At 34.5% G+C, this 24051-nt stretch overlaps 2 protein-coding genes across 6 annotated transcripts; both read left to right on the top strand.

The window, feature by feature from the left end:
- Window positions 1–177: 177 nt before the first annotated feature.
- On the top strand, window positions 178–9448 carry zgc:113436. Of its 4 annotated transcripts, none has more exons than XR_012405861.1 (8): window positions 178–499; window positions 3318–3511; window positions 3611–3722; window positions 3810–3951; window positions 5022–5076; window positions 5164–5443; window positions 5535–5621; window positions 8475–9444. XR_012405861.1 is itself a non-coding variant. In XM_005171845.6 (8 exons), the coding sequence occupies exons 1-8, from the start codon at window positions 331–333 to the stop codon at window positions 8727–8729; spliced, it is 1302 nt and encodes a 433-aa protein (XP_005171902.1). In that variant the 5' UTR covers window positions 178–330; the 3' UTR covers window positions 8730–9444.
- A 2450-nt stretch (window positions 9449–11898) lies between these two features.
- abcb9 (ATP-binding cassette, sub-family B (MDR/TAP), member 9) lies at window positions 11899–23738 on the top strand. 2 transcript variants are annotated; one of them, XM_073951013.1, is made up of 11 exons: window positions 11899–13021; window positions 14348–14462; window positions 15423–15553; window positions 17793–17998; window positions 18078–18275; window positions 18417–18545; window positions 19756–19944; window positions 20533–20706; window positions 20906–21065; window positions 22832–22968; window positions 23058–23630. In XM_073951013.1, exons 2-11 carry the CDS (start codon window positions 14410–14412, stop codon window positions 23364–23366), a joined length of 1686 nt encoding a protein of 561 aa, XP_073807114.1. In that variant the 5' UTR covers window positions 11899–13021; window positions 14348–14409; the 3' UTR covers window positions 23367–23630. The 2 variants fall into 2 exon arrangements, with proteins under 2 accessions (XP_073807114.1, NP_001119906.1); NM_001126434.1 differs by having other exon boundaries at window positions 12330–12951; window positions 23058–23738.
- The last annotated feature ends 313 nt before the right edge of the window (window positions 23739–24051 follow it).

Genomic DNA, 24051 nt, shown 5'->3' with positions numbered 1-24051 from the left:
TAACATAGGATTTATATCGTCAGCTTTAATAATTGTTCACTTCTATATGAGTGGAACTATTCTATGCATATTTAGTCATTAGTTCGTATCTGAAAAAGCGCAATAAATTAACGCACAGTGATAAAACATTTGTTATGTTTACTTCCTGGTACGCCATCCAATTTCTTCCGTCCTACTGTTGTTGTGTGCACTTTATGTTGAAGAGGGAGCTCTTTCAGAAACACGTTTTCAATGTCCCCAGTATTAGTGTGTATGTAGTTTTGAATTTGAAATTGGAGGATTATCTGTCTGTTATGTATTTAAAGCCCGGGACCGTGTGTTCGCAGCACAATGTTGAGTGTGGACTCGTTGCCAGTGGCCGAAGAGGAGGTTGTGGAGTCCAGCTCAAACAGACTGGGGGACATTTACACTTTTGTTGCCGAGGGCTGTTATCCTCAAACTATGAATCCTATTCGCAAGAAAAATCTCAAAAGATACGCTCAGAAGTTTATTATTGACGGTAAGTACTAAACGAGTACATTCAGTATTCGGTGGTTATATATGGGTCAGAGATTAAACAAACGTTTTTCATTCATTAATGCTGTAAAAGCAATGTAGATTTAACATGTTTACCGTAGTGTAGAATGTGTCCTGTTGTTTATCTCATCAAAACATAATCATACATGTTTATCATGATTTAGAGAAGATTAAAATGATTTTAAAGTGTCATTAAGAATATCAGTAGTTTAAAGCCATACAATATTTTCAGGGAACAAGAATCATTTGATGAAATATTAGGAGATTTAAACCTTTTCATTTGCCACTAAAATTTCAAGGTTCTGTCAGTAAGAAGGTTTTTACTGAGAGACTGAACTGGAGTTTATTTATGACACAGTAACTATCAACTGTGTATTAGTTTGCATTATGGTATATCTTAATGCAGTTTCAGTACTAGTGTGTAAAACACTTTTCCATGCAATTGTTAACCTTGCCATTGTGCTGGATGCCTTTATTTAATACCCAAATTAAATAAAGAAACCAGAATCCTCTCTTGGCTATATTTCTTAGCTAGAGTTTTGTTTAGGACCATATTTTGTAATGTTGTTCAAGAAATAAATTAGATTCATACCTTACCACACAAGGTATCTTGAACTTACATAAAGTTGGTTTTATATTTGCACATTCAGTCTTTCTCATCAATAATATAATCTCCAAAAATTATGAATTAAAAATTCTAAATATTGAAATCATCCTAGCAGCCAACAACCATTAAAGTGCAACAGTCTTTAGTGTTTTGAAGTCATACTTGCATGAGATTTCAGTCTGAATATTCAAAGCACCATGCTAAACAATGTATGGAGATGTCACTGAACGAATGTGTGAATATAAAACAAACTTCACCTAAGTGTATCTTGATGGGTTCTGCAAATGAAGCCAATGTCCACTCCAGTGAAGAAAATTAATAAAATACAACTTTATTAATAAACAAATCCAGTGAAAAGGTAGAATAAAAACAATCACAATCACAATAACAAAACAAAATCCTTTACAATATTCTCCACTGAGAATAAATTGGCCTAAGACATTCAGTATATAGAAGTCAGTTAAACGTGCCGCTGTTCTCTATGCTCTAGCTTTTAATACAGTATTCAATCCTTGAATACAGGTGTGTTTTTAATGTTTTAAGATATCAGTGTTTTATATACTTGAGGATATCTGTTAATACATAGAATAAATCAGTTTTTGTTTTATCTCTAATGTGAGAGACTTGAATTAAAACATGGCAAAGCATTTCTTCTATTTCAACAGCATTAGGGCAGTCTTTCAGGAGTCTTGTCCTCCAAGGACAATGCTTCTAGTTGTGATTTTAATAGTTTGTCAGAAGTGTCATCTGGACCATTTCCTCCTTTATGGTCAGCATAATATTTAGCAGAAAATGCCCTTGTCCTCTTCGAACTCTGTCAAGGCACCTTTGTCCTCTTTTATGTTTCCTCTTATTGCTAATAGCTGTTTTTGTAAGCATAGGAATACTTGAATATGTAAGTTAGTTTTAGTGTCTTTTACAATTAATGTCATTAAACCATCCACACACTGCATCATAAAAAAAGATTTTCACCAAAATAGTGAATGTCTTTCTGAGTACTGTAAAATACTCAAAAATGTGTCTGTAAATGTTTTCAAACCATTTGATTTGATTTACCAAAGTCACACAAGTGAAAATCTTACATCTGCAACATCCATAACAAAGTTTTTTTTTCTCATAAATGCAAAAATATACAATAAAATAATTAGTTTTTGTTCTTTAGAGAGCCAACTCTTATCCTTTTGATTAATATTATTTATGTTGGGTTGTGCAGTTTAATTCAGAGAATTCCTACAAAATGCGTTGTATAATATAAACTCGCATACTTCTTGGTTACATCCATAATGCATGTTTAATTCTCTCATTTAAAATATAAAACACGCTTACAGATTGATGTTTTTCCGATCCCTTAACTCTGATAAGTTGTTTTAAAAAATAGAAAGTGATGTTTTAATAAACTGGTAACATATGAGCAATTCAGTGCAAATGTCAACCTTGCCATGAAAAAAAATTTCAGTTTTCAAAAAATCCCAGAAACAGTTTTTGTAAGCAAGAATTTTACAGTACTTTAAAAATACTTATAAATGTATCTGTCAGTGTTTCAAACTATTTTATTTAATTTGCCAAAATCACACAAGTGGCAATTTCACAGTTGTCACATCCATAACGGAGAAGTGTCACATTCATAACGACACTTTTTTCCTCTTAAATGTGAAAATTTTTAATTAAATAAAACCAATAATTTTTGTTGTACAAAGAGACAACTCTTATCCTTTTGATTAGCAATGTTTCTTTTGGGTTGTGCAGTTTCATTCACAGAATTTCTACAAAGTATTCTGTGTACTGTAAACTCGCAGACTTTTTTTGTCACATCCATAACGCATGTTTTTTTTTCACAATTAAAGTACAAAACATCTTTACATATTGATATATTTCTGGTCCCATAACTCTGTGGTCAGTTGTTTTGGAAAATATAAACAAAAGTTTCAATATAATGTTAACATATGCTTTCTGTGTGAATTTATGTTTAGAGTTTTTACTGCAAATGTCACATCCATAAGGCTGGAATTGCTCATATACATTCTCTGTGAATTTATATTTATCTATGTTTCAAGTTTTTATTGCAAATGTCACATACATAAAGCTGGAGTTGCTCATAAGCAACTTTTCACACATTACTGTTTAGCTTATCTTTCTGATCCTACTAATCACTATGATCTTCTCACCAATTACTAATTTACCTTAAACACCAAAGATGGCCGGCTGTATTATGTGGGACCAAAGAAAGAAGAGAAGCGAGAAGTGGTGATTGAGGCAGAGCGGAAGAGACAAATCTTCCTGGAGTGTCACTTCAATGACATCGGACACCACCTGGGTCAGAAGAAGACTGTACACAGGATTCAGAGTAAATACTACTGGCTTGGCATTGTCAAGGATGTTGTGGATTGGGTATGCAGTGGATGCCATTATCCTGATGAAGGTGTTTGTTACTGTGATGTTTTTCATTTATTTCTTGGTGTCTACAAAGTACTGTATCTTGTGTTTCAGATTAAAGTGTGTGAAACGTGTCAGCATGCAGAGCGGAGTAAAAACCTGGCCAGAACAGTAAGACCCATCAAGGTGGACGGTCCATGGGAGATTTTGGCCATTGAAATAATTGGTAAAAGGGATTTTTAAGCATTCAAATCTTTTGGAGAAACACATTTTATAGAGCATGACAAGTCTGTTTTTGTTTTTCTTTAAACAGGTCCATTCCCAGGAACTGTACATGGAGGGAATACACACATTGTTATTATTACAGATTATTACAGTAAATGGGTAGAAGCCTTTCCTGTGCAAAAGAAAGATGGTCTCTGTGTTGCACGATGCATTTCATCATCTGTTTGCAGGTGAGATGATATATGGCACCCATAGACAAAAGCAAGTTTTTTTTTGTCACACTTGCCATCTGCTGGTGACTTGACAGTTTGTACTGGCCATAAATATTTTACCAGCCATGAAACTGAATGTGCATTATGTAAAAAAAAAAGAAAAGAAAAGAAAAAAGCCCAACAAATTGGTGAAGCAGATCTAATTTCAGTTATTATTGTTATTATTATTATTATAATTTTTTGTTATATTTATTGTATAATACTAAGATAAAAAAAAATCTTAAAATAAATGTTGATATATTCTTTGACTTTTAAAAATATAAACATCCATAAAGTAATTCCATTATACATTTACTGAACTGTACATATATACTTTATATAATAATAATAATAATAATAATAATAATAATAATAATAAAATGATAATAATAATAATAATAATAATCAAAAGATTAAGATTACATTAAATTAAATTGAATCAGAGGAAACTTTATTGTCATTACACATGTACAAGCACAAGGCGACAAACCAGCTCAAACCAGGAGTGCAACAGAAGCAAGTGCAGGATATAGGTATATGTTATAAAATTCCATTCTACAAAAACATGGTGATATTTACAGATGGATGTACTATGAACATTATATACAGGTTGTATTAAATATGAACAGAGTTTTACATAAGATGTATATGTGTACTGGTTGCTATTAATAATCAGAGGTATGCAGATAGATATGAACATAAATACACATGTATATGTAAAGTGGGTATGTGCAATTCAAAATGAATTTAATTTGAATTTCAGCACTAAATTTACCCCACACTTTTTAATGTTCAACAGAAAAGCCAGCAAATCTATTGAGGTAATAGAGCTTTTAATATATGGTAATTAAAGGACAAGGATACATGTAGTAATAATAATAGTAATATATATTATTATTTAATTGCTATTTTATATTGTCATTGTTATGTTGTTTACTTTTATTTGCTTTAATAATTATTTTATAATTTTATTTATATAGCCTCGCTTGAGCATTTATTATGGAACTTATTAATAATTTGCTTAAAAAAAATGTTTTTTCTGTCTCCAGATTTGGCCCTTCAAAGACAATATTTTGCTCTCAGAATGCTGATTTCTGTGAAGAGGTAACACACATTTATTCTAAATACCAAATGTTATTACAAAATTATAGTTTACCTTTATTTTAACTCTGTTATTATTGCTTATTTTAGGTCACGAAGCAGCTGTGTGAGCGGTGGAACATTACAGTGAGAGTGTTGTCTGTAGACCAGCCGCAGAGGAACGCACTGTATGACCGCAGCTGTAATCTACTAAGAGACACTATAAAACAGATGGTGGTGGAGAAACAGGTGGAATGGGATGATTTCTTAGATCCAATTTTGGCCGTCTTCAGGACATCGGTCAACCCCACCACTAAGTTTACACCACACTTTTTAATGTTCAACAGAAAAGCTAGCATATCTTGTGAGGTAATAGAGCTTTTTATATAAGGTAATCGAAGGATAAAGGATGTTATTTAATAAGCTAAACTAAATCTTTCTTTCTTTTTAAGACAAAGTTTGATCCTCTTATTTGCTATCAGGACCAGGAGGAAAATATCCGGAATGAAGACGAGGCAAACTCTTTTCTTTCCTCTATGCAGGACCAACAGAATAATGTCAAACAGATGGTAAAGTATGAGCAATTGTTAGCTTTTACTTATCTATCATTTTTCAGTCATGTTATTTACTCATAGATCCATTAAAGAAGAAGGGCAACAGGCGTTTATGTTAGAAAGTGCATTAACCATTGGCATTGGTTGGTGTCTGGTTGAATCGGCAGTGGCTAAATTGCATAAAAAAATTGTGTTGTAACATGATTGACCCAATTTGGCAGTTTATTATGAATTGACATTTAGAATACATTCAGTTGTTGGTCTGCACAAACCACATGAAATCGGATCTTTTAGATTCTTTTTTGAGTCACTTTAAAATATAGCTGTATTCACACATTCAGTCTTAATCTGATAATGTGTGTATCTGATTTAAATATGATTGTTTTTCACAATGTGTACCACAGCTGTTCAGATCAGATGCCAAAGAGCATAATGTACAACAGAAGTTTCAGTTGACGTCAGTCTCGCTAGAGAAAATGTCAAAGTCAAGCCGTACGGATCGTTCATATTGTGTATAAATGTTCATTGCCAGCCTTTCTATGAACATGATTTGATTATAACTGCAGATCAATAATCTAAATAGCCTACTGTAACATCTGCGATTATATAAAATAAACAAATACAGCATATGTGAACACATACAGACCCTTACAGTCTCCGATATGTTACCAATTACAGAAAAACTACACACAACATACATTTAGTCCTTATTTGGGTTCAAAAGCAACGCGCAACATATAGCCCACAGTTAGAGCAAACCTTTCATCTGTATCTTTAATCTTCACCAGCACATGTAACCTCTGTTAGAGAGTAATTTCGTCATTTTGAGTTCATAATAGTCCACAAGGTGATGATAATAGTTAAACAAGGCAGTTTTTTCATGTTTTAGGTTGCTGGAAGAATCATTTGCTCCTTTGTTTTTTTTAAACAATTCTTACTGCAGCCCGCAGCCTGATTATGTAGTTGACCTGGTTCACTAGTTAATGATCACCAATTCCTCCCAACCGTCACAGTGGCATGGGCGTTACCTTAGTGGGCGATACAAGGTCCACAATGTAGCTGACGATTGCCTACACCTCCCCTACACTAAACCTAACCATCACAGTAGCATGGGAGCTACAAGGTCAATTACAGAGTTGACAATAGCCTATGTCACCAAGCTGTGGGCTGCAGCGAGGTCATCTTGTTTCAAAAGAGTACCTAAAAAGTGGTACGGTACGGTTAGCTTTTTGGTACCTTTTGACAGTGAAAACGGCATTAAAAGTGTGCCAAACCGTATCTAACAATACCACTCAGTGGAAACGGGCAATAAAAGGCTGTCGATCAACTTGGCAATTTATATGTCGATTGACATTTTCACAATCCTGCACTGACTGGAATCACTCCAAAGATATTCTGTGAATGTGAATATTGAAACGACAACAATGATGTGATCAGATGAGGGACAGTGTACTGTTAAAATCTTTAATATTTAGGTGATAGTTTTGTACAAGCAAAACATACAAGACAATCAGGACATTGTTAGAATGCCGCTATTACACTGCTCTGGGTGTGTTTTCACATTGTGTGTGTTCACTGCTGTTTGTATGCACTTGGATGGGTTAAATGCAGGGCAGAGATTCCTTGTATGGGTCACCTTACTTGGCCACATCATGACTTTTACAAATTCAGCCTGTTTAAGCAAAACATATGTATGAATGTATGGTTTTTAATATTCAACATAATAAAGAGGGCAAATATCAGATGGTTTAGCAAGTGTGAATGCAAATGTGATATAGATTTTATACAACAGTAATAAAATCATATTGAGTGAGTTACATTTTGGACAAAGTATTGTCTGGAGATGAAAATTTTTTGTTCTGTTTAAATTTAATCTATTTTTGAATTAATCATTTGAATCATTGATTTATTCATAAAGCCAGTCACTGCATTCAAAATCGTGCTATATAACATGTATTACAATTGAATTCAACTTTACATCAAAACCATAAACCAATAAATGTGTATACATAAGTGTAACGGAGGCCAGCTAGTGAAGTGCTATGCAGGTAAACCTCACTCCTCTGACCTTAAAAGGTGCTTCAGCACCAGATGCTAGAGGCCATGGTCTTTAGCCTCCTTGTTAGAGCATGCAAAGTATACTAGTTCAATCCCAGCTCACAAGGGGTTGGGTGCAGTAGAAACAGTGGGTTATGGGGGGCTCGTCCGGGATGAGAGTGAGGTTTAGGGGGGTTAGTGTAATGGAGGCCAGCTATAGCGAAGTGCTATGCAGGTAATCCTTACTCATCTGACCTCAAAAGGTGCTCTAACAACAGATGCTAGAGGCCATGGTCTTTGGCCTTCTTGTTAGAGCAGCTGATTCTGCAAAGAATAGCCAGTTCGTAGGACCAGTGGGTTATGTAAATGAATGAATAATAAAATAAATGAATAATAAAATAAATTTATAAATATGTTTTAAACATAGTGTGAAAATAATTAGTATGAATCAAATTATGACTTTCAGCTTCTTTGTGTTTTTCAATTTGATACTCATTGAAACGGGGAGTTTTACTTTCATGTTTATGATACAGGATAGGTCTAAACCTGCCAAAGATCTAGCAGAAAACCAAACAAAAAAAAATTAAGGTGTTGCTTTCAGCATTGCACAGCCCCAGCAGAAACACTGACACTAAGTGGACTTCATGTTTGCTCCTAAGGAATGGATCACAAAATTATCATTGAGAATGGTGTGAATGTAGCCTATATTTACTGTCCTGTCATGTCATCCATGGTGCAACTACTTGGATTTAATCAAAAATCATTTTAGTGCCGGCATACATCAAATTTCAGATATTTCGAATCTTGATAATGCTGTTTTTGTCTGCACAGGTTATTACAAATATGAATGTTGCCTACAGACAAGAAAAGAAAAATGCCAAAAGGAAGTCTAGAAACATGCCCTCCATTACTCTCACAGTGGCCGAGCCATTGTTCAGCTCAGAGGAATCGCCTTCAGCAAAAAAGCTCAAGGAAAGCCTCTACCTTTCTTTTCCAGTAGAGACGGTCCTAACCACAGTCCAGAATGTACCCGACGCCAAAAAGAATGGCTTAGACTATCCTCTAACAGACTCTGATATGCACTAAAAATCTTTTAGATCCATCAAGCATTATATTTGCATAGACTACAACCTAAAGGCTTGATGTGTGCAAATGTGAAGTAGATGAACTCGTGCTGACTTTCTGATTCCACACAAAATGTAACAAGATTAAAATGTTGTGTTTTGGCTGGAAGGGTTATTGACATTGATGATGATCTTTGTTTGTGCTTGTTATTATGTTACAGAAAAGCTTTTTTTAAAATTATGTTAGTCTTTCACTGAACTACACGCCCAAAGAAGTTTGCTTTGCTTAGGTGACTCATGTCTGAAAGGACAATTTTTTTTAAATCTGCATTTTCTTTGGATGAGCCATTGAAAGTATTTGAGTATTATCTGAAAGAATGTTGTGTAAACATTAATTATGTATGAAGGTTATAATGTTTGTGCTCATTATCACAGCAAATAGTTGTGATTTTTGTATTCTGTATGTTTTTTTTTATTTCATTATAACACCAAAGTGCGTTTTTGTGTGTCTCTGACAAGTTAGTATGATCTTTGCAAAAAAAAAAAAAAAAAAAAGTTTAAATGTGCATCATTCCTTTACATTTGTATGTGGAAAAGAAACCTTTGATATGGGTATGCCAGTAAATAGTTATAATGTTTTAGATTTTACCTCAGAAATGATTTAGGCTCCATTCATGTGGTCCAGCAGTTGACCGTTTTCCTTTGTAATAAATGCATTTGTTAATCAGTTACACAAACGTATCTGTGGCCTGAACCTCTTGTGCAATTTCCTGTTTGCCTGTGAAATAACGGGAGCTGAAATGAAGGTGCAAGACTGTGGCCATGGGGTTGCAGCAGATTTCACAGTAGGGGCAAACCTCGCCTTGTTACTTGTCATCATTTAGACAACCTGCTAAGTGGCAACATGACTTTAAACTGAAGCAGTTTGGTGTTGAAACACAGTCTTTGATGAACTCACAATCAATCATGTTCAATTTCTGATGCTGAAAACAGAGCTGTGATTGCTACAACTTTCACAAAACACTATTTTATTAAGAAGAATGTGGAGGATTTTAGGGATGATGTTTTAGTAATATGTATGTAATTACATGATATTGTGGCAAAAGCCTGTCTTGGCCTCTCAGCCAGAGGTGTCCAAACTTGGTCCTGGAGGGCCGGTGTCTTGCATAGTTTAGCTCCAACTTGCTTTAACGTATGTTCCTGGAAGTTTCTAGTAGAAAGAGCTTGATTAGCTGGTTCAGGTGTGTTTAATTGGGGTTGGAACTGAAATATGCAGGACACCAGCCCTCCAGTACTGAGTTTGGGCACCCCTGCTCTAAGCCCATGTTTTTTTTTTTATTACTTTAATTTTTTTTCACTGCACTGATAACTTAGTGGATAACTTAGTTACAACAGAAAGGCCACTTCTTTAAAGTTCATTCAAAGTTAAACTTAATATTAAATTAAACTCCAGTATAATGTTAACTTTACAATGCATGTTTGGGCCCACTCAGTATTACATATTTAATATTTATTCAATGCATATTTATTCAATTAAATTAATACTTCTATTGCCTTTGAAATAGTGTTACAATGTACAGACAGTGCATGGTTATAATGTTTGGGCACTATAGATTATATACTAATAATTAAGCTCCATATATCTATAATAGGCTAGTGAATAGGCTACAGTATCTTTAAATGTTAAATAACACGCTATAGGTAAACTTAATACTTTACTTCTGTTATATATATTTATAACAATGTAGTTTTATTAAATGTTTATGTCTTCACTTTGTACAACAGCCAAAAGTGATGTTTTATTGGTCTTAAGGTTAATTAAAACCAAAATATGATGAACGCGTTGTATTGAAAAGAGGCATCAGTAAACTTTTTTATTTTTTTTTTTAACTCAGTTATTTAACTGACAACATTCTTGGCAGAAAAAAAAGGTTTATGATGGAAAATAGACTACAAATGGAAAAGAAAAACAAAAAATAAACACGACAACAGTAAATTATTAATATTTCATTGTTCCTGCTGCCACTTTCTAGGGTGTTCTTTTAAATACAGCAAATGGAAGAATTTAAGTTGAAGTCAGAATTATTAGCCCTTCAGAATTATTAGCCCCCCTGTTTATTTCCCCCAAATTTCTGTTTAAAGGAGAGAAGATTTTATTAACACATTTCTTAACGTAATAGTTTTAGTAACTCATCTCTTGCCATGATAACTGTAAATAGTAATTGACAAGATATTTTTCAAAACACTTCTATACAGCTTAAAGTGTAATTTAAAAGCTTAACAAGGTTTATTTGGTTAACTAAGCAGGTTAGGGTATTAAGGCAAGTTATTGCATAATGATAGGTTGTTCTGTAGACTAACAAGACAAAAAATATAGCTTAAAGTGGTTAATAATTTTGACCTTAAAATGACTTTTAAAAAATTAAAAACTGCTTTTATTTTAGCCGAAATAAAACAAATAAAACTTTATCCAGAGGAAAAAACATCGTCAGACATACTGTGCTGCTCGATTAAACATAATTTGGGAAATATTTAAAAAAGAAAAAAAAAATCAAAGGGGGGCTTAAAATTCTGATTTCAACTATAGCTTTACACTTTTCAAGCATAAACACTTATATTGTTTAGAAATTGTACATGAATGGTAGAGTATACATTTTCCAAGACCAAAAGTCACTTTTGGCCACAACTGTAGATATAATGTTATTTATTCATTTTTTTCAACTATAATATGAGAATATTTATTTAACCAGTAATAATATTTTCCCCACTGGAGTAATTTTTTTAGCACATTTATTTATTTATTATTTAGTAATATCAATTTTAAAAATGCCTGTATTTTTAAAAAGTTTACTTGTATTGTTTAGAAATTGTACATAAATGGTGAAGTATCAAGTATGAAATCATTTTGGCCACAGCTGCAGATATACATTTTAAAATATTTTTTTATATATAGTTATACTAAAATAAATATTAGTTTCTTCCCCACTGGAGTAATTTTAGCGTACTAAGATATAATAATTTATACAATAAGACCCATTTATAAAATACCTGTATTTTCAAAAAAGCTCACGCAATTTCTCCTCGAAATATGTAAACACTCAGGTACTTCGCCAATGTGACCAGAACTCTCTCTGATTGGCCAGTTGTCGTGGAGGCGGGGCTTCTACTGTATTCTTTCCCCTCTTCCTGTCATTGCACCGCGCGAGTAAGAAGAGCCGATGGATGGCTGGCCGGCTGATAAACTATAGGACTAAGATAAGTTTTATTTCCGTATCAACTGTTTATTTAGAATGGAAACAATGAGCTGGCGTTTAGACGGAAAATCTTATGATTTTCAAATCGATATTCTGTACTGTCCTAATGTATGAGTGCCAGGTATCAAGCTACGCACTGCACGCAGGCCAGCCGAAACAACTTGACATTGAAAAATAGACTCGCGGTTCTTTATTACTCAAGTCCAGCCAGTCCGGTTTCACGACGTGCTGCTGTCGTTACCATGTTTACCCTCCCTATAAAATCACTTACGTATAGAATTTAGCCGCTCACATTTCCATAGGAGAGTCAGTTTGTGTGTGTGTTTGTGTGTGTGTGGTGGAGCAGCCTCTTCAACAGGTGTAGGAAAATGAGGGTTGCTGTGATTGTTAGTTGCAACCTGGTTTTTACTCTAGTGGATATTGTGCTTACCACGGTCTTATATATACATGGATCAAACATTGATATATTTTCAGATGAAACCGAAGACTTTGACATACATCGCTCAACTGTGGACTTGTGGGGAACAGTTCTTATACGGGTCAGTCTTCTTTTCGGGGCTTCCATTGGTGTGTTCTTCAACAGGAGAGATGGCCCTCGGAGAGTGTCAAACCTGGGGACTCTGGTGGCTCTCATATGCCTTACCAACATGACTTACGCTTTGGCCAAGCTGCTGATGCTTTCTGAGGAGGGAAACCTGATGTATGACCCCTGGTTCCTAAGTTTGTTCTCCTGGACCTGCGTGGCAGCTATAGGAGTCATGATCTTCTGGAAAATTTTGTCGCAGACTCCCAATGCTGTGTCTGACAGAGAGGACAGTGAGGACACGGAGAGACTAGTGGACGAGACTGAAGATGAGTCTGAGAAGAGCATGAAATCAGGGAAAGAGCATACACATTCAGGGGCCACAATCGGCCGTCTGCTGTCGTACTGTAAGAAGGACTCCAGTTTGCTGAGCATCGCTTTCTTCTTTCTTCTCCTCTCAGCTGTGTGTAAGTTCACTCTCGACAGTTCTCACGGCTGGTGTTTGACTTAAACATTCAAAGAATTGTAATCAATCAGGTAAATATGTCATGTGTTCATTGTTATTTCACGAGTTAATCATTCGTGTTAAACACATATTGAATTTAAGGTAATTGCACACCAAGGCTGTTTACTCTGGCATTATTCAGTTTAAATGGATCTTAAACTAACAATGAACAATGCTTTTATTTTAATATAGCATTTGGGTATTTAATAAAGGGACTCTGACATTGAATAACAATAAATAAATGCTGTAAGAAAATTGATTATTGTTGCTTCATCATAATTTATAAATTCAAAACATTTATTTTCAATTAGATTTTTTATAGATCAACAGTTAAAAAACAAAAGTTATGTTAAATTAGAAATTACAATCTCTGTTAAAGGCATTCCCCCGACAATTCTCCATCATTCTCCTCCTCTCAAATGGGAGAGAGGGCCAAATCAAAGGTTACCAGGGCCATAGTTTGGGCATCCCTGCTGTAAAGGAATGTAATTCTGATTTCAAGTGTATATATATTAATTATTAGCCCCCCTGTTTATTTTTTCCCCAATGTCTGTTTAACAGAGAAATCAAGTCAAAACAAGTTTATAAGTTAATATAAATTTAATGGCATTTCACAAATTATTTATTTGATGTAAAAATGTTTTGTAGCATTTTAAAATATGTTATTGCCACTTTTGATAAGTTTAATTTATTGTTGCTGAAAGTAATTTTTAAATATATACACTACCGGTCAAAAGTTTGGTGTCAGAAAATTATTCTGTTCATGAAGGCGGCATTTATTAAATGTAAAAAAAAATGTTAAATTATAAAATTTTTATTAAAAAAAATTAAACAACTGTTTTTTATTATATGTAGTTTTAAATTTAATTATTACTTCAGCCATTGCATTATTACTATTACCATTGTTATTATTAATAATAATAAATATTTTAGTGATTTCTAAAGGATCATGTGACTGAAGACTGGAGTAATGAAGCTGAAAATTCATCTTTAAAATTATTGGAATAAAATATTAAATTTAATTATAAAATTATATTATTGAATTATTGTTATTTTATAAAATAATTATTTTAAAATATTGTCCCTAAACTATTCAACAGTAGTGTATACACATTTTCATATATCATTCTATATGATGCAATCCTTTTCATCTACACTATAGACGTTATGGATTTCCAAACCTAACGTTCAGAGTACAGTTAGTTGCACAATATTTCTGTGTTTTGTCATTTCTGTAATCTGTACTTTAGTCATTACATGCTTATAAACGCCTTGATGTCTCATAATTAGTAACTTATAATATAGTTTAACCTATTGTTCTAATCTTTAGTCTTTTTCTTTGATTTTCCTCCTTACAGGTGAAGCTTTCATACCTTATTACACAGGGCAAGCAATAGATGGCATAGTTATCCAGAAAAGCATGGATCACTTTGCCAAACCAATGATTACTCTCAGTGTGTTGGCTTTGGTCAGGTGAGCAACACTGCATTTGACTTATTCAACCAAGGCTTATCTGAAAATGTATTGCTATATACATTTCTGGAGTGTACCAATTATGTCCCTGGAACTACGTTTTTTTTTTTTTTTTTGCAGTTTTTGCGAATTCACCAGAGGCCGCTGTAAATGCTTTTAGAGATCAAATTTCTCTCAGGAGTGCCATTCGCCATTATGTCCCTGGAACTACGTTTTTTTTTTTTTTTTGCAGTTTTTGCGAATTCACCAGAGGCCGCTGTAAATGCTTTTAGAGATCAAATTTCTCTCAGGAGTGCCATTCGCCATTCTCCCCTCACCTAAATTCTCCAAGCGCCGCTGTCGACTGACTGTTTGACTGACTAAATGTCTGACTGTCTGATCCACCGACCCATCCTCCTCCTTCCCTAAACCCAACCAATTTCAAAAGCACTGATTGACCTGCCCACCTACTTCCCTAAACCCAACAGACAGTTTTAAAAAGCAATCCGGAAAAGGAAAAGTTCTTACCTGATTTTTACCACATTTTTAGATTTTACCACATTCTCACCCTGTTATTCACTTGTTTATTTTTTTTGGATTTTGTTTTTGTTTTACCTGGAACTGTTCTTCACCGAACTCGAACCCTGTCGTCGTGGTCAACTTCTCTTTATGTCTCAAGTCCACCAACGTACATGGCGAGCTAACTGGACAAACTTTAATCAACGGGAAAGCATTCCATGCGAAGGTATAGCAGCCAGCTTGTAGCGTGAAAAACAATGGCATCATACTGCCCCAAAGAGTTCATTTTAAAAATGAAATGCTGCCATACATCTTTCTGGCTACATAATTCGCAATCTCCAGAAGCATATATAGGGCTGCGTTTTCAGAATGAGCCTATGTTGGACTTTTTTCATCTATTAGTCATTTCTACTGTACTCATTTTCATTTGTACTCTTTGACTATTTATCACTTGTTATTTAGCTCCATAGCCATTGGGTTTCGTGGCGGAGTCTTTTCTGTGACGTTTGCCAGATTGAACATTCGACTTCGCAACCTTCTCTTCAGATCACTAATGCATCAGGAGATCGGATTCTTCGATGCCAACCATACAGGTAATATTGTATTTAATGTACAGTACTGTATTCAGCTACTTTTCTCAGAGATGGAAAAAAAGGAAAGGCAGCACTTTCTTGATATTCTTTAACCATTCCATCTAAATCACTCAGGGTCATAGTTCAGTTAAAAAGGATATATTTGGTCCTGCTTCTGTTGTGGTACATTGAAGAGATGGATACAAAAAGGTTGGATCTAAGTGCATTTAATGAAGAAATAATCGTGCATATAACAGAAAGAGAACGGGACATTCAAAAATCAAAAAGTATTAAAAGAACAACAATAAACAAAACAAGAAGCTAAGGCAAGATATGAGAACACAACACATGAACAACATACCATACAAAAACAAATGACTCAGTAACAACAAACAGGTGCAGGGTGTATAATTAGTCCAAACAATCAATAGTGACAGGATTCAGCTGCGTGTGTGATCAGTGGAAGTGAAACCCGGTGTATGTGTAACGGAATGAAGGGATTTGTAGTTCATGACTGAAATGTAGTTCACCAGCGATCTCTGCAGTCCTTGATCGTTGAACATGACAGCTTCTTTTTGCAATCACTCTGTAAAAAATAGCTTTTTTGACATACATTGGGCGAAATAGTATTCAACACATTATGTTTTTTTCTGGAAAAAAAAAATCTAAAGGAGCTTTTGACATGCAGTTGAACCAGATTTTGGTAAAACCCCAAACAATACAAGCATAAACATGAAACAAAGAAATCTGAAAAAGTTGTTATGCGTAATAACAATGAAATGTACAAGCAGAAAGTACAGAACTACTGAAAGTTATTTAATACTTTAATAAAAGGCTTTTTTTGATAATGGCAGCTTAAAGAAGACTCTCACATGATGCATTGCTTCAACAGAGTGTAAAAATCACTGTGGTTCTGTGGGTTTCGTCTACCAAATCTAAACTTTATTTTGTATTTTCTATTGGATTTAAGTCAGGTGATTGGCTGGGCCATTCTACAACTTGATTTTCTTTCTCTGCAAGCATTTGAGAGTTTCCAATGTTTTAAATCATTGTCTTGCTGAAATAATCACGCTGGTTTCATCGTCATCCTCCTGATAATGTAGATGTTGGACTAAAGCAGCTGATATTAATTTACAATGACAAAAGGCAGAGGGTTGCTGAATAACTACTGAGAGACTTCAGCTGCTGTCTGGGCTTTCACTGCCTTCCTATACCTCCCTTTCTTCAAGTGTACTTTTTCTGTGTCATTTCATGTTATCACACATTAATTAATTTGTAAACTAATTAATACTTTTTTCTTTGCATCCTGTATATGGATTTTATTTGGTTGCTATCAACATCTGCTAAAAATTTCAAGTCAACAGCACATTTAGAAACATGCTTTCTAAGAAAATGGTGATGTAATGAATACTTGTTTCCCCCACTTTATATTGTCTAATTGTACATCTCACATCTCGCATATCAGAGCATTCTGTTGTTTTTATATAGTGACATCATGCCCTGTTTTTGGTTTGTTTATATGTCTTTTTTTATTGGCATTCATAGTTCAATTAAACTGCACCAGAGTTCAAATTTTAGCCCTTTGTTTGGTATGGCAAGGTTCACGCTTTTTTTTAATTCACTATTTTAAATCAACCCTGTGTTTTATACACACATATAATGTACAAAATACAAAATGTGCAAAATAGGTCATTATACACACACACACACACACACACACACACACACACACACACACACACACACACATATATATATATATATATATATATATATATATATATATATATATATATACATATATATATATATATATATATATATATATATATATATATATATATATATATATATATATATATATATATATATATCAAGTTTAATCTTAGATTAAAGTTTGTAAACTCTCCCTAAACATAAAGTTCATAAGTTCAGTATTCGAATTGAAACCAATTTCAAATCTGTCACCATATTATTTGCATCTATTTGCATACTGTATTATGATTGGCCTTATCGTTGCTAATGTTTATTGGGCTGAATGTAGTGTGCAGCTTGCAAAAAACAAGATGTGCATGATGCAGCATTTTATTTACAGAGAAACCAACCCCAAATACAAGCTTTCCTAAAATTATTTTGCTGCCTGCATGATTTGCAGATTGAGAGCTGTTTGTTATTATTTCTAAAAGACTTCTTCGAAGTGATAGAAGACACGCAATACAGAACACATAAATGATTCAGCTCTCAATGGTTTTCCTTCCAGGTGACATTACATCTAGACTTACCTCAGACACTACTCAGGTCAGTGACCTCATCTCACAAAACGTGAACCTGTTCCTACGTAGCTTTGTGAAAGCTGTGGGCATCTTCATATTCATGTTTGGGATGTCCTGGAAACTGTCTGTAGTCACTATCATGGGCTTCCCATACATAGCTGTGGTCTCCAAGCTGTATGGAGAGTATTATAAGGCAAGTTATGCACGTTACGTTTTCAACAGTAGCACATGATTATGCCTAAGTGTTTTAACACACTTTTGATGTTCAACAGAAATTAACCAAAGAAGTCCAGACGGCACTGGCTCAGGCCAATAAAGTGGCAGAGGAAACTATATCAGCCATGAGAACAGTGCGAAGTTTTGCAAATGAGGATCAGGAAGGAGACATGTACTACAGCAGACTGCAGGAGATGTTCGTTTTAAATAAGAAGCAAGCCATTGCCTATGCCTGCTTCATGTGGTCCAGCTATGTAGGTATCTTTAGTTTAGGTCCTAACAAAATTGTTAGTTATAACGAGTAGTTTTTAGATTTATTGTTTGTAAACATTTCGTAGCATATCAAAAGTAATTTGGAAGTTCAAATTCAAGATATGATTTCTACCATTCTTTAGATTTCTGAGCTGGCCTTACAAGTAGCAATCTTGTTTTATGGAGGCCATCTAGTGGTGACAAATCAGATGAGCGGCGGGACACTTATTTCCTTTGTTATCTACGAGCTGGAACTTGGAGAGGCTCTGGAGGTATCATTGTTTTTCTTTTGAAAGGGCTATATGCAATAATTTTAATTTATTAATAATTATTTACCAACAAATCAGAATGTATCATTTAGATGTGTTCCTTGTAGCCTCTTATTGGTTCTATAACACGATAAAAATGCTTAAAATTTTTAAGGTAATGCTGAAAGGCTATTTTGTATTTTAATGTCAATGTGCCAGGCATAGAGAATGGATTAATAAAACATTAGTCTTACATTACATTAGTATATATATATATATATATATATATATATATATATATATATATATATATATATATATGGGTGGGCCATTTATATGGATACACCTTAATAAACTTATTGGGAATTTCACAAGGAAAAACAATGGTGTGCTTGGATATTTTCAAGCCCCCCATATATACTAATGTGCCACAAACAGGACGTAATATCACCAACCATTCCCATTTTATTAAGGTGTATTCATATAAATGGTCCACTCTGTCATGTGATAAATAAAAAATAATAATAAAATCAAATCAAAACTGTGCAATTTTAATGATCTCATCCGTCACCATGATGTCAGTGAATTGCAGAGCTTCTGTAAACATATAACCACGATCAAATGCTTTCTTAACTGCTGCTTTCATAGTACTGCAATTTTTTTTTCTTTTGTTCATTATGCTATTCAGAGAAAAATGCTATACACATTTACATGCTACTCTAAATGTCGCTCGTGGCTGTATGGATGCAATCAGATTGTTGTTAAAAGCTTACCACTACTACAATAACTTCTAATGAAAAAGATAGAACTGTAATCATGTGATGGACCATATCATTTTGTGCACCAAAAAAAAAACAGTTAAAACAACATTGTTTGCCAATGTGTTCCATATCAGATGGGTGTGCAATTACTACAGGCAATATACTTTAATTACTTTTTTGAATGTCTTGAGACTATTGCTTTCTGTGGAGGATGAGTGAGCTCTTAGATTTAAGTTCTTGGATCTAAATTATCTTAAATTGTGTTTCGAAAATGAAGGAAAGGTTTCAGGGAATGGGAATAACACGAGAAAAACTAATTTTTGGGGTGAACAAACCTTTCAGTTGTGCCATGAAGCAAATAATCTCTATAACAATCGCTAATAACAAGGTTTCTGTATTCTACATATTCTTCCTTAAAATTTGTGCTTGTGATGGTCGTATAATGAATTGGAAATGCTTGGTTCTTTTTGCAGAGCATATCATCGGTGTACACCGGTTTGATGCAGGGTGTTGGTGCTGCAGAGAAAGTGTTTGAATATATTGACAGGAAACCTAAACATGCCCTTAATGGCCAAGAAGCTCCAGAGACACTGGAGGGGCAGGTGGAATTCAACAACGTGACATTTGCATATCCGTCACGTCCAGAGATGGATGTATTGAAGGTATTGTTCTTAATTAAAACCAATTAGATTAGATCAGTGGTTCTCAAACTGTACAGAGCTTCAGCTGCTTTACTGGGCTTGCTACTGTATTTCAATACTGCTCATTATGGTGGTCCTTGGAGAGACAATTTTTTCTGAGGTGGTACTTGATGAAAAAAGTTCGAGGACCACTGGATTAGATAGTAGATTTTATTAGTAAATATTGTGATTACCTAATATGAAAGTTTATAATTGGAGACAAATCTGCTCAGATTCATTTGCTTTGTCAAATTAATAATTGTGTAAAAAAATTGCTTGTTTCTGGAATCACATCACATCTCAATAATAAGACAATGTTTGTTTAAATGATTGTGGCTAACATGCAAAGATTAAAGTAATCAATGAACTGCAAAGTTTGATGCTTGCCTTTGAGGATAATTCTTAGGTTTAATCTGCTACAGTATAAATGACATGAGCGGAAATAAGCGATGAATGTGTTTTGCAAATTACTTTGAATGCTGTTTACTTTTAAACTTGATATGCTAAGATGTCAATCAGTAACACGATTCCTAGACATGAGAAGGAAATTAAACCCAATTTTCTTCTCAGAATGTATCCTTCAGTCTTCGCCCAGGGCAAGTAACTGCACTTGTAGGGCCCTCTGGTGGTGGAAAAAGCTCATGTGTGTGTTTGCTGGAGAACTTCTATGCCCCTCAGCAAGGCCAAGTGCTGGTGGATGGGCGACCTGTGAACACTTACCAGCACAAATATTATCACTCCAAGGTAGGATGTATGTTTGGGTTTTCTGTAATTCTGCATTTGAATTAATGCATTATTTAGAAAACACAATTTAAGAATTGTATCCGCTTGCTTATCTGCAACATTATTTGTGATGTGACGTTCTGTACATGATATGACCATAAGAGGGCAGCAGTTGCTGACAATGAGTAGTGAATTGGCCATTTCTTTGTTTTTGTTTTAGGTGGCACTGGTGGCTCAGGAACCTGTTCTGTTTGCCCGTACTGTTCAGATGAATATCTCCTATGGTGTACCTGAAGCTCCCATGGAGGCGGTTATCAGGGCTGCCATCAATGCCAATGCACATGACTTCATAACAGGCCTCTCTAAAGGATATGACTCTGGTTATTATATTATATTATATTATATTATATTATATTATATTATATTATATTTTACACAATCTGTAGAATAAAAAAACAAAAGGTAATTGTGACTTTATCTTACTGTTCTGAATTATATATTTTATGTATCTCAATTGCGAGTTATTATTTTGCAAATCTGACAAAAAAATCCTAAGCAACTGCCATAAATAGTGGCAATTCTTTAAAAAAATAACAATAGCAAGATGAAATTTAGACTTTTAACAAAAAAATTCTGAATTGTCTTTTTAAAAACTCAGAATTGCAAGAAATTAAATCAGAATGTGAGTAATCATATACACAAACCAACTGACAGAAATAAAGTCTTAATTCTGAAAAGAAGTTACCGCATGTAACTCAAAAATTTGACAGAAATTATATATATATATATATATATATATATATATATATATATATATATATATATATATATATATATATATATATTCCAAGAAGTAAATATATAGAAGTTGTTTATTTAAAGGTATAATTCACCCAAAAAGAGTCTTGAGTCTTTTTGTTCTACTGAACACAGAGGAAGAAATACTTAAGTTAGGATGTTGGGGGGGAAACAACCTTTGACCTCCATAGCATTTTTTTATTCCTTATATGGACGTCAAAAACACATTTTTCAACTGGCATTAAAATATAGTTTAATAAGTATGTTTTTAAAATAGTGCAGGTTTGTAATGAGAGTAAAATTGCTATATATTTCTTAAGCGCCATACCACTATGTCAGTAAACGTGCACATTTGTGTGTGTGTGTGTGTGTGTGTGTGTGTGTGTACTGCAATCAGCATTGGCGTGAGACTCATCATTTCAGAAAGGCTTAAATTAACTCCACCATAAGTACCTCAAATAAACTTACTTGGTATTTTTGATTAATGTATGGTGGCCAAGACAGCTTAACGCACTGCAGTTTAGGAAAACACATACTATTAAAACAATGTTTCACATTTATTCATCAGTTTATTTAGTCTAATAATTTACAAAAGGCAATACATTTGTGTAATCAGAATATTAAAATAAACCAAAAAAAAACTCACCTTTCAAAGACCACCAATATCTTCACTGAGCAACAGTCACGGCATAATAAGAAATCCATGTTTCAGCAGGGTCTGTCATGTTTTTGGGTCCCCTTGAAACATTTCTGTTGTGTTATCTGGATATTTACAAGTGTTGTGACAAAATGCAGCGCGTTTCTTCAGTTGTTTGCATTGTGACAATGTAGCAAGTTTATACAGTTGTGTTGTGAGAATTTGCAACACACGTGCTGTCAAACTGATGAAGATCTTTTCTTTATTTGCTGGTCTTTTTGTGATTGCTCTCGACCATCGTACTAATGAGCTGTATTTCAGTTTTCATCCAACTCAGTTTTCATCTGTCTCTGTCACTGTGCTGTTTATCTGATGTAACACATGATAATAAGAAGCAGGCATGCACGTGGGAACGGTGGGCGAGGAGAAGTAGCTCGTGTTCGTTTAAGGCCACAGGCTACATAAACAGCTACACTATACTCAGACACCAAAATGGGCTGATTCTGGAGGCTATAATAAATAATCTGATGGGTATTTTAAGCTGAAACGTTACAGACATATTCTGGAAACACCTAAGGCTTGTTTTACATCTTGTATAAACGGTAAAAGAGGTGCCCTTTAAGTCTTTTATTATTTATTTTTTATCTATGGCAGAAACAGACTTTTGTTGAAGCATTTGACTTCTAGCTTACTTGCCTGCTCTGTGCACAGGGGTCGGAGAGAAGGGCACTCAGCTCTCTGGTGGGCAGAAACAGAGAGTTGCCATCGCCCGAGCTCTCATCAGAAGCCCTCGCATTCTCATTCTGGATGAAGCCACAAGCGCACTGGATTCAGAAAGCGAATACATAGTAAGCAACGGCTATTACATTTGAAGACTGGCTCTAGTAAACATTTCAGTGTTGATTTAGACATCATTCCACTCACTATTTTGTTCCAGGTTCAGCAGGCTCTGAACAACTTGATGCGGGAGCACACAGTTTTAGTGATTGCCCACAGACTGAGCACAGTGGAGAGAGCAGACAACATCCTTGTGATCGACAAAGGCTCTGTGGTGGAGCAGGGCCCTCATGCTGAACTCATGGCCAGAGGAGGCCTCTACTGTAAGCTGGTGCAGAGACAGATCCTGGGCACTGAAATCGATGTAGATGATAAAAACCCATCGCCAGCCCCAACATGGGAGCTAAAGACAGAAGATAAGGAGAATGCAGAGGACTGTAGTGACACAGAGTATGAAACACGCTACTGAGAGCCAATCATTTTGTGCTTTATATGATTATTGGTATGAAGGCCTTAATACTAGATTTGTTTACTTGATCGGATATTGGGATATATCAGATAATGTGCATGTCAAAGAATGTTTACTACAAGACTGGGGGACTGCCTTGAATAATACTTTAAGCAATAAATACTTGATGCATCTGATGTACTGTATATTAGTTTTAAATGTGTATATCTTAATTTAATTGTATTATTCAAGTTATAGAAATAAAACATATGGATGGATGGAAAATAATTCTTGTTTTTTTTTTAATGAGCCAGTATACAGTAGAATAGGACTATTTTTTTCATTTATTTAATTTTCATATTTTATTTTAAGGTTATATATGTCTGGGTGTATTTTAAAAATTTTGGTGGCATGGTGGCTCAGTAGTTAGCACTGTCGTCTCACAGCAAGAAGGTCCCTGGTTTGAGTCCTGGCTGGGCCAGTTGGCATTTCTGTGTGGAGTTTGCATGTTTCCTCCAGGTGCTCTGGTTTCCCCCACAGTCCAAAGACATGCTCTATAGGTAAATTGGGTAAACAAAATTGGCTGTCCGTGTATGAATTTGAATTTGTGTATAAATTTGAAGAGTGTTTGGGTGTTTCCCAGTACTTGGTTGTGGCTGGAAGAGCATCCCCTGTGTATAACGGGGCGGACTAAGTGATTTAGGGG

This window comes from Danio rerio, chromosome 5 (genome assembly GCF_049306965.1).
Source record: "Danio rerio strain Tuebingen ecotype United States chromosome 5, GRCz12tu, whole genome shotgun sequence".
Classification (NCBI taxonomy): Eukaryota; Metazoa; Chordata; class Actinopteri; order Cypriniformes; family Danionidae; genus Danio; species Danio rerio.
The sequence above is the reverse complement of the archived record's forward strand: the minus strand, read 5'-3'. Positions and strand labels throughout refer to the sequence as shown.

Bases quoted from the DNA above. Each gene is read 5' to 3' on its own strand.
- zgc:113436 (XM_005171845.6), top strand. From the start codon at position 331: ATGTTGAGTGTGGACTCGTTGCCAGTGGCCGAAGAGGAGGTTGTGGAG. The intron at 5,422-5,504 runs GTAATAGAGCTT...TTTCTTTTTAAG, and splicing joins AAGCTAGCATATCTTGTGAG to ACAAAGTTTGATCCTCTTAT. The intron at 5,622-8,474 runs GTAAAGTATGAG...TTGTCTGCACAG, and splicing joins AGAATAATGTCAAACAGATG to GTTATTACAAATATGAATGT.
- abcb9 (NM_001126434.1), top strand. From the start codon at position 12,330: ATGAGGGTTGCTGTGATTGTTAGTTGCAACCTGGTTTTTACTCTAGTG. The intron at 12,952-14,347 runs GTAAGTTCACTC...TCCTCCTTACAG, and splicing joins TCTTCTCCTCTCAGCTGTGT to GTGAAGCTTTCATACCTTAT. The intron at 18,276-18,416 runs GTAGGTATCTTT...ACCATTCTTTAG, and splicing joins GCTTCATGTGGTCCAGCTAT to ATTTCTGAGCTGGCCTTACA.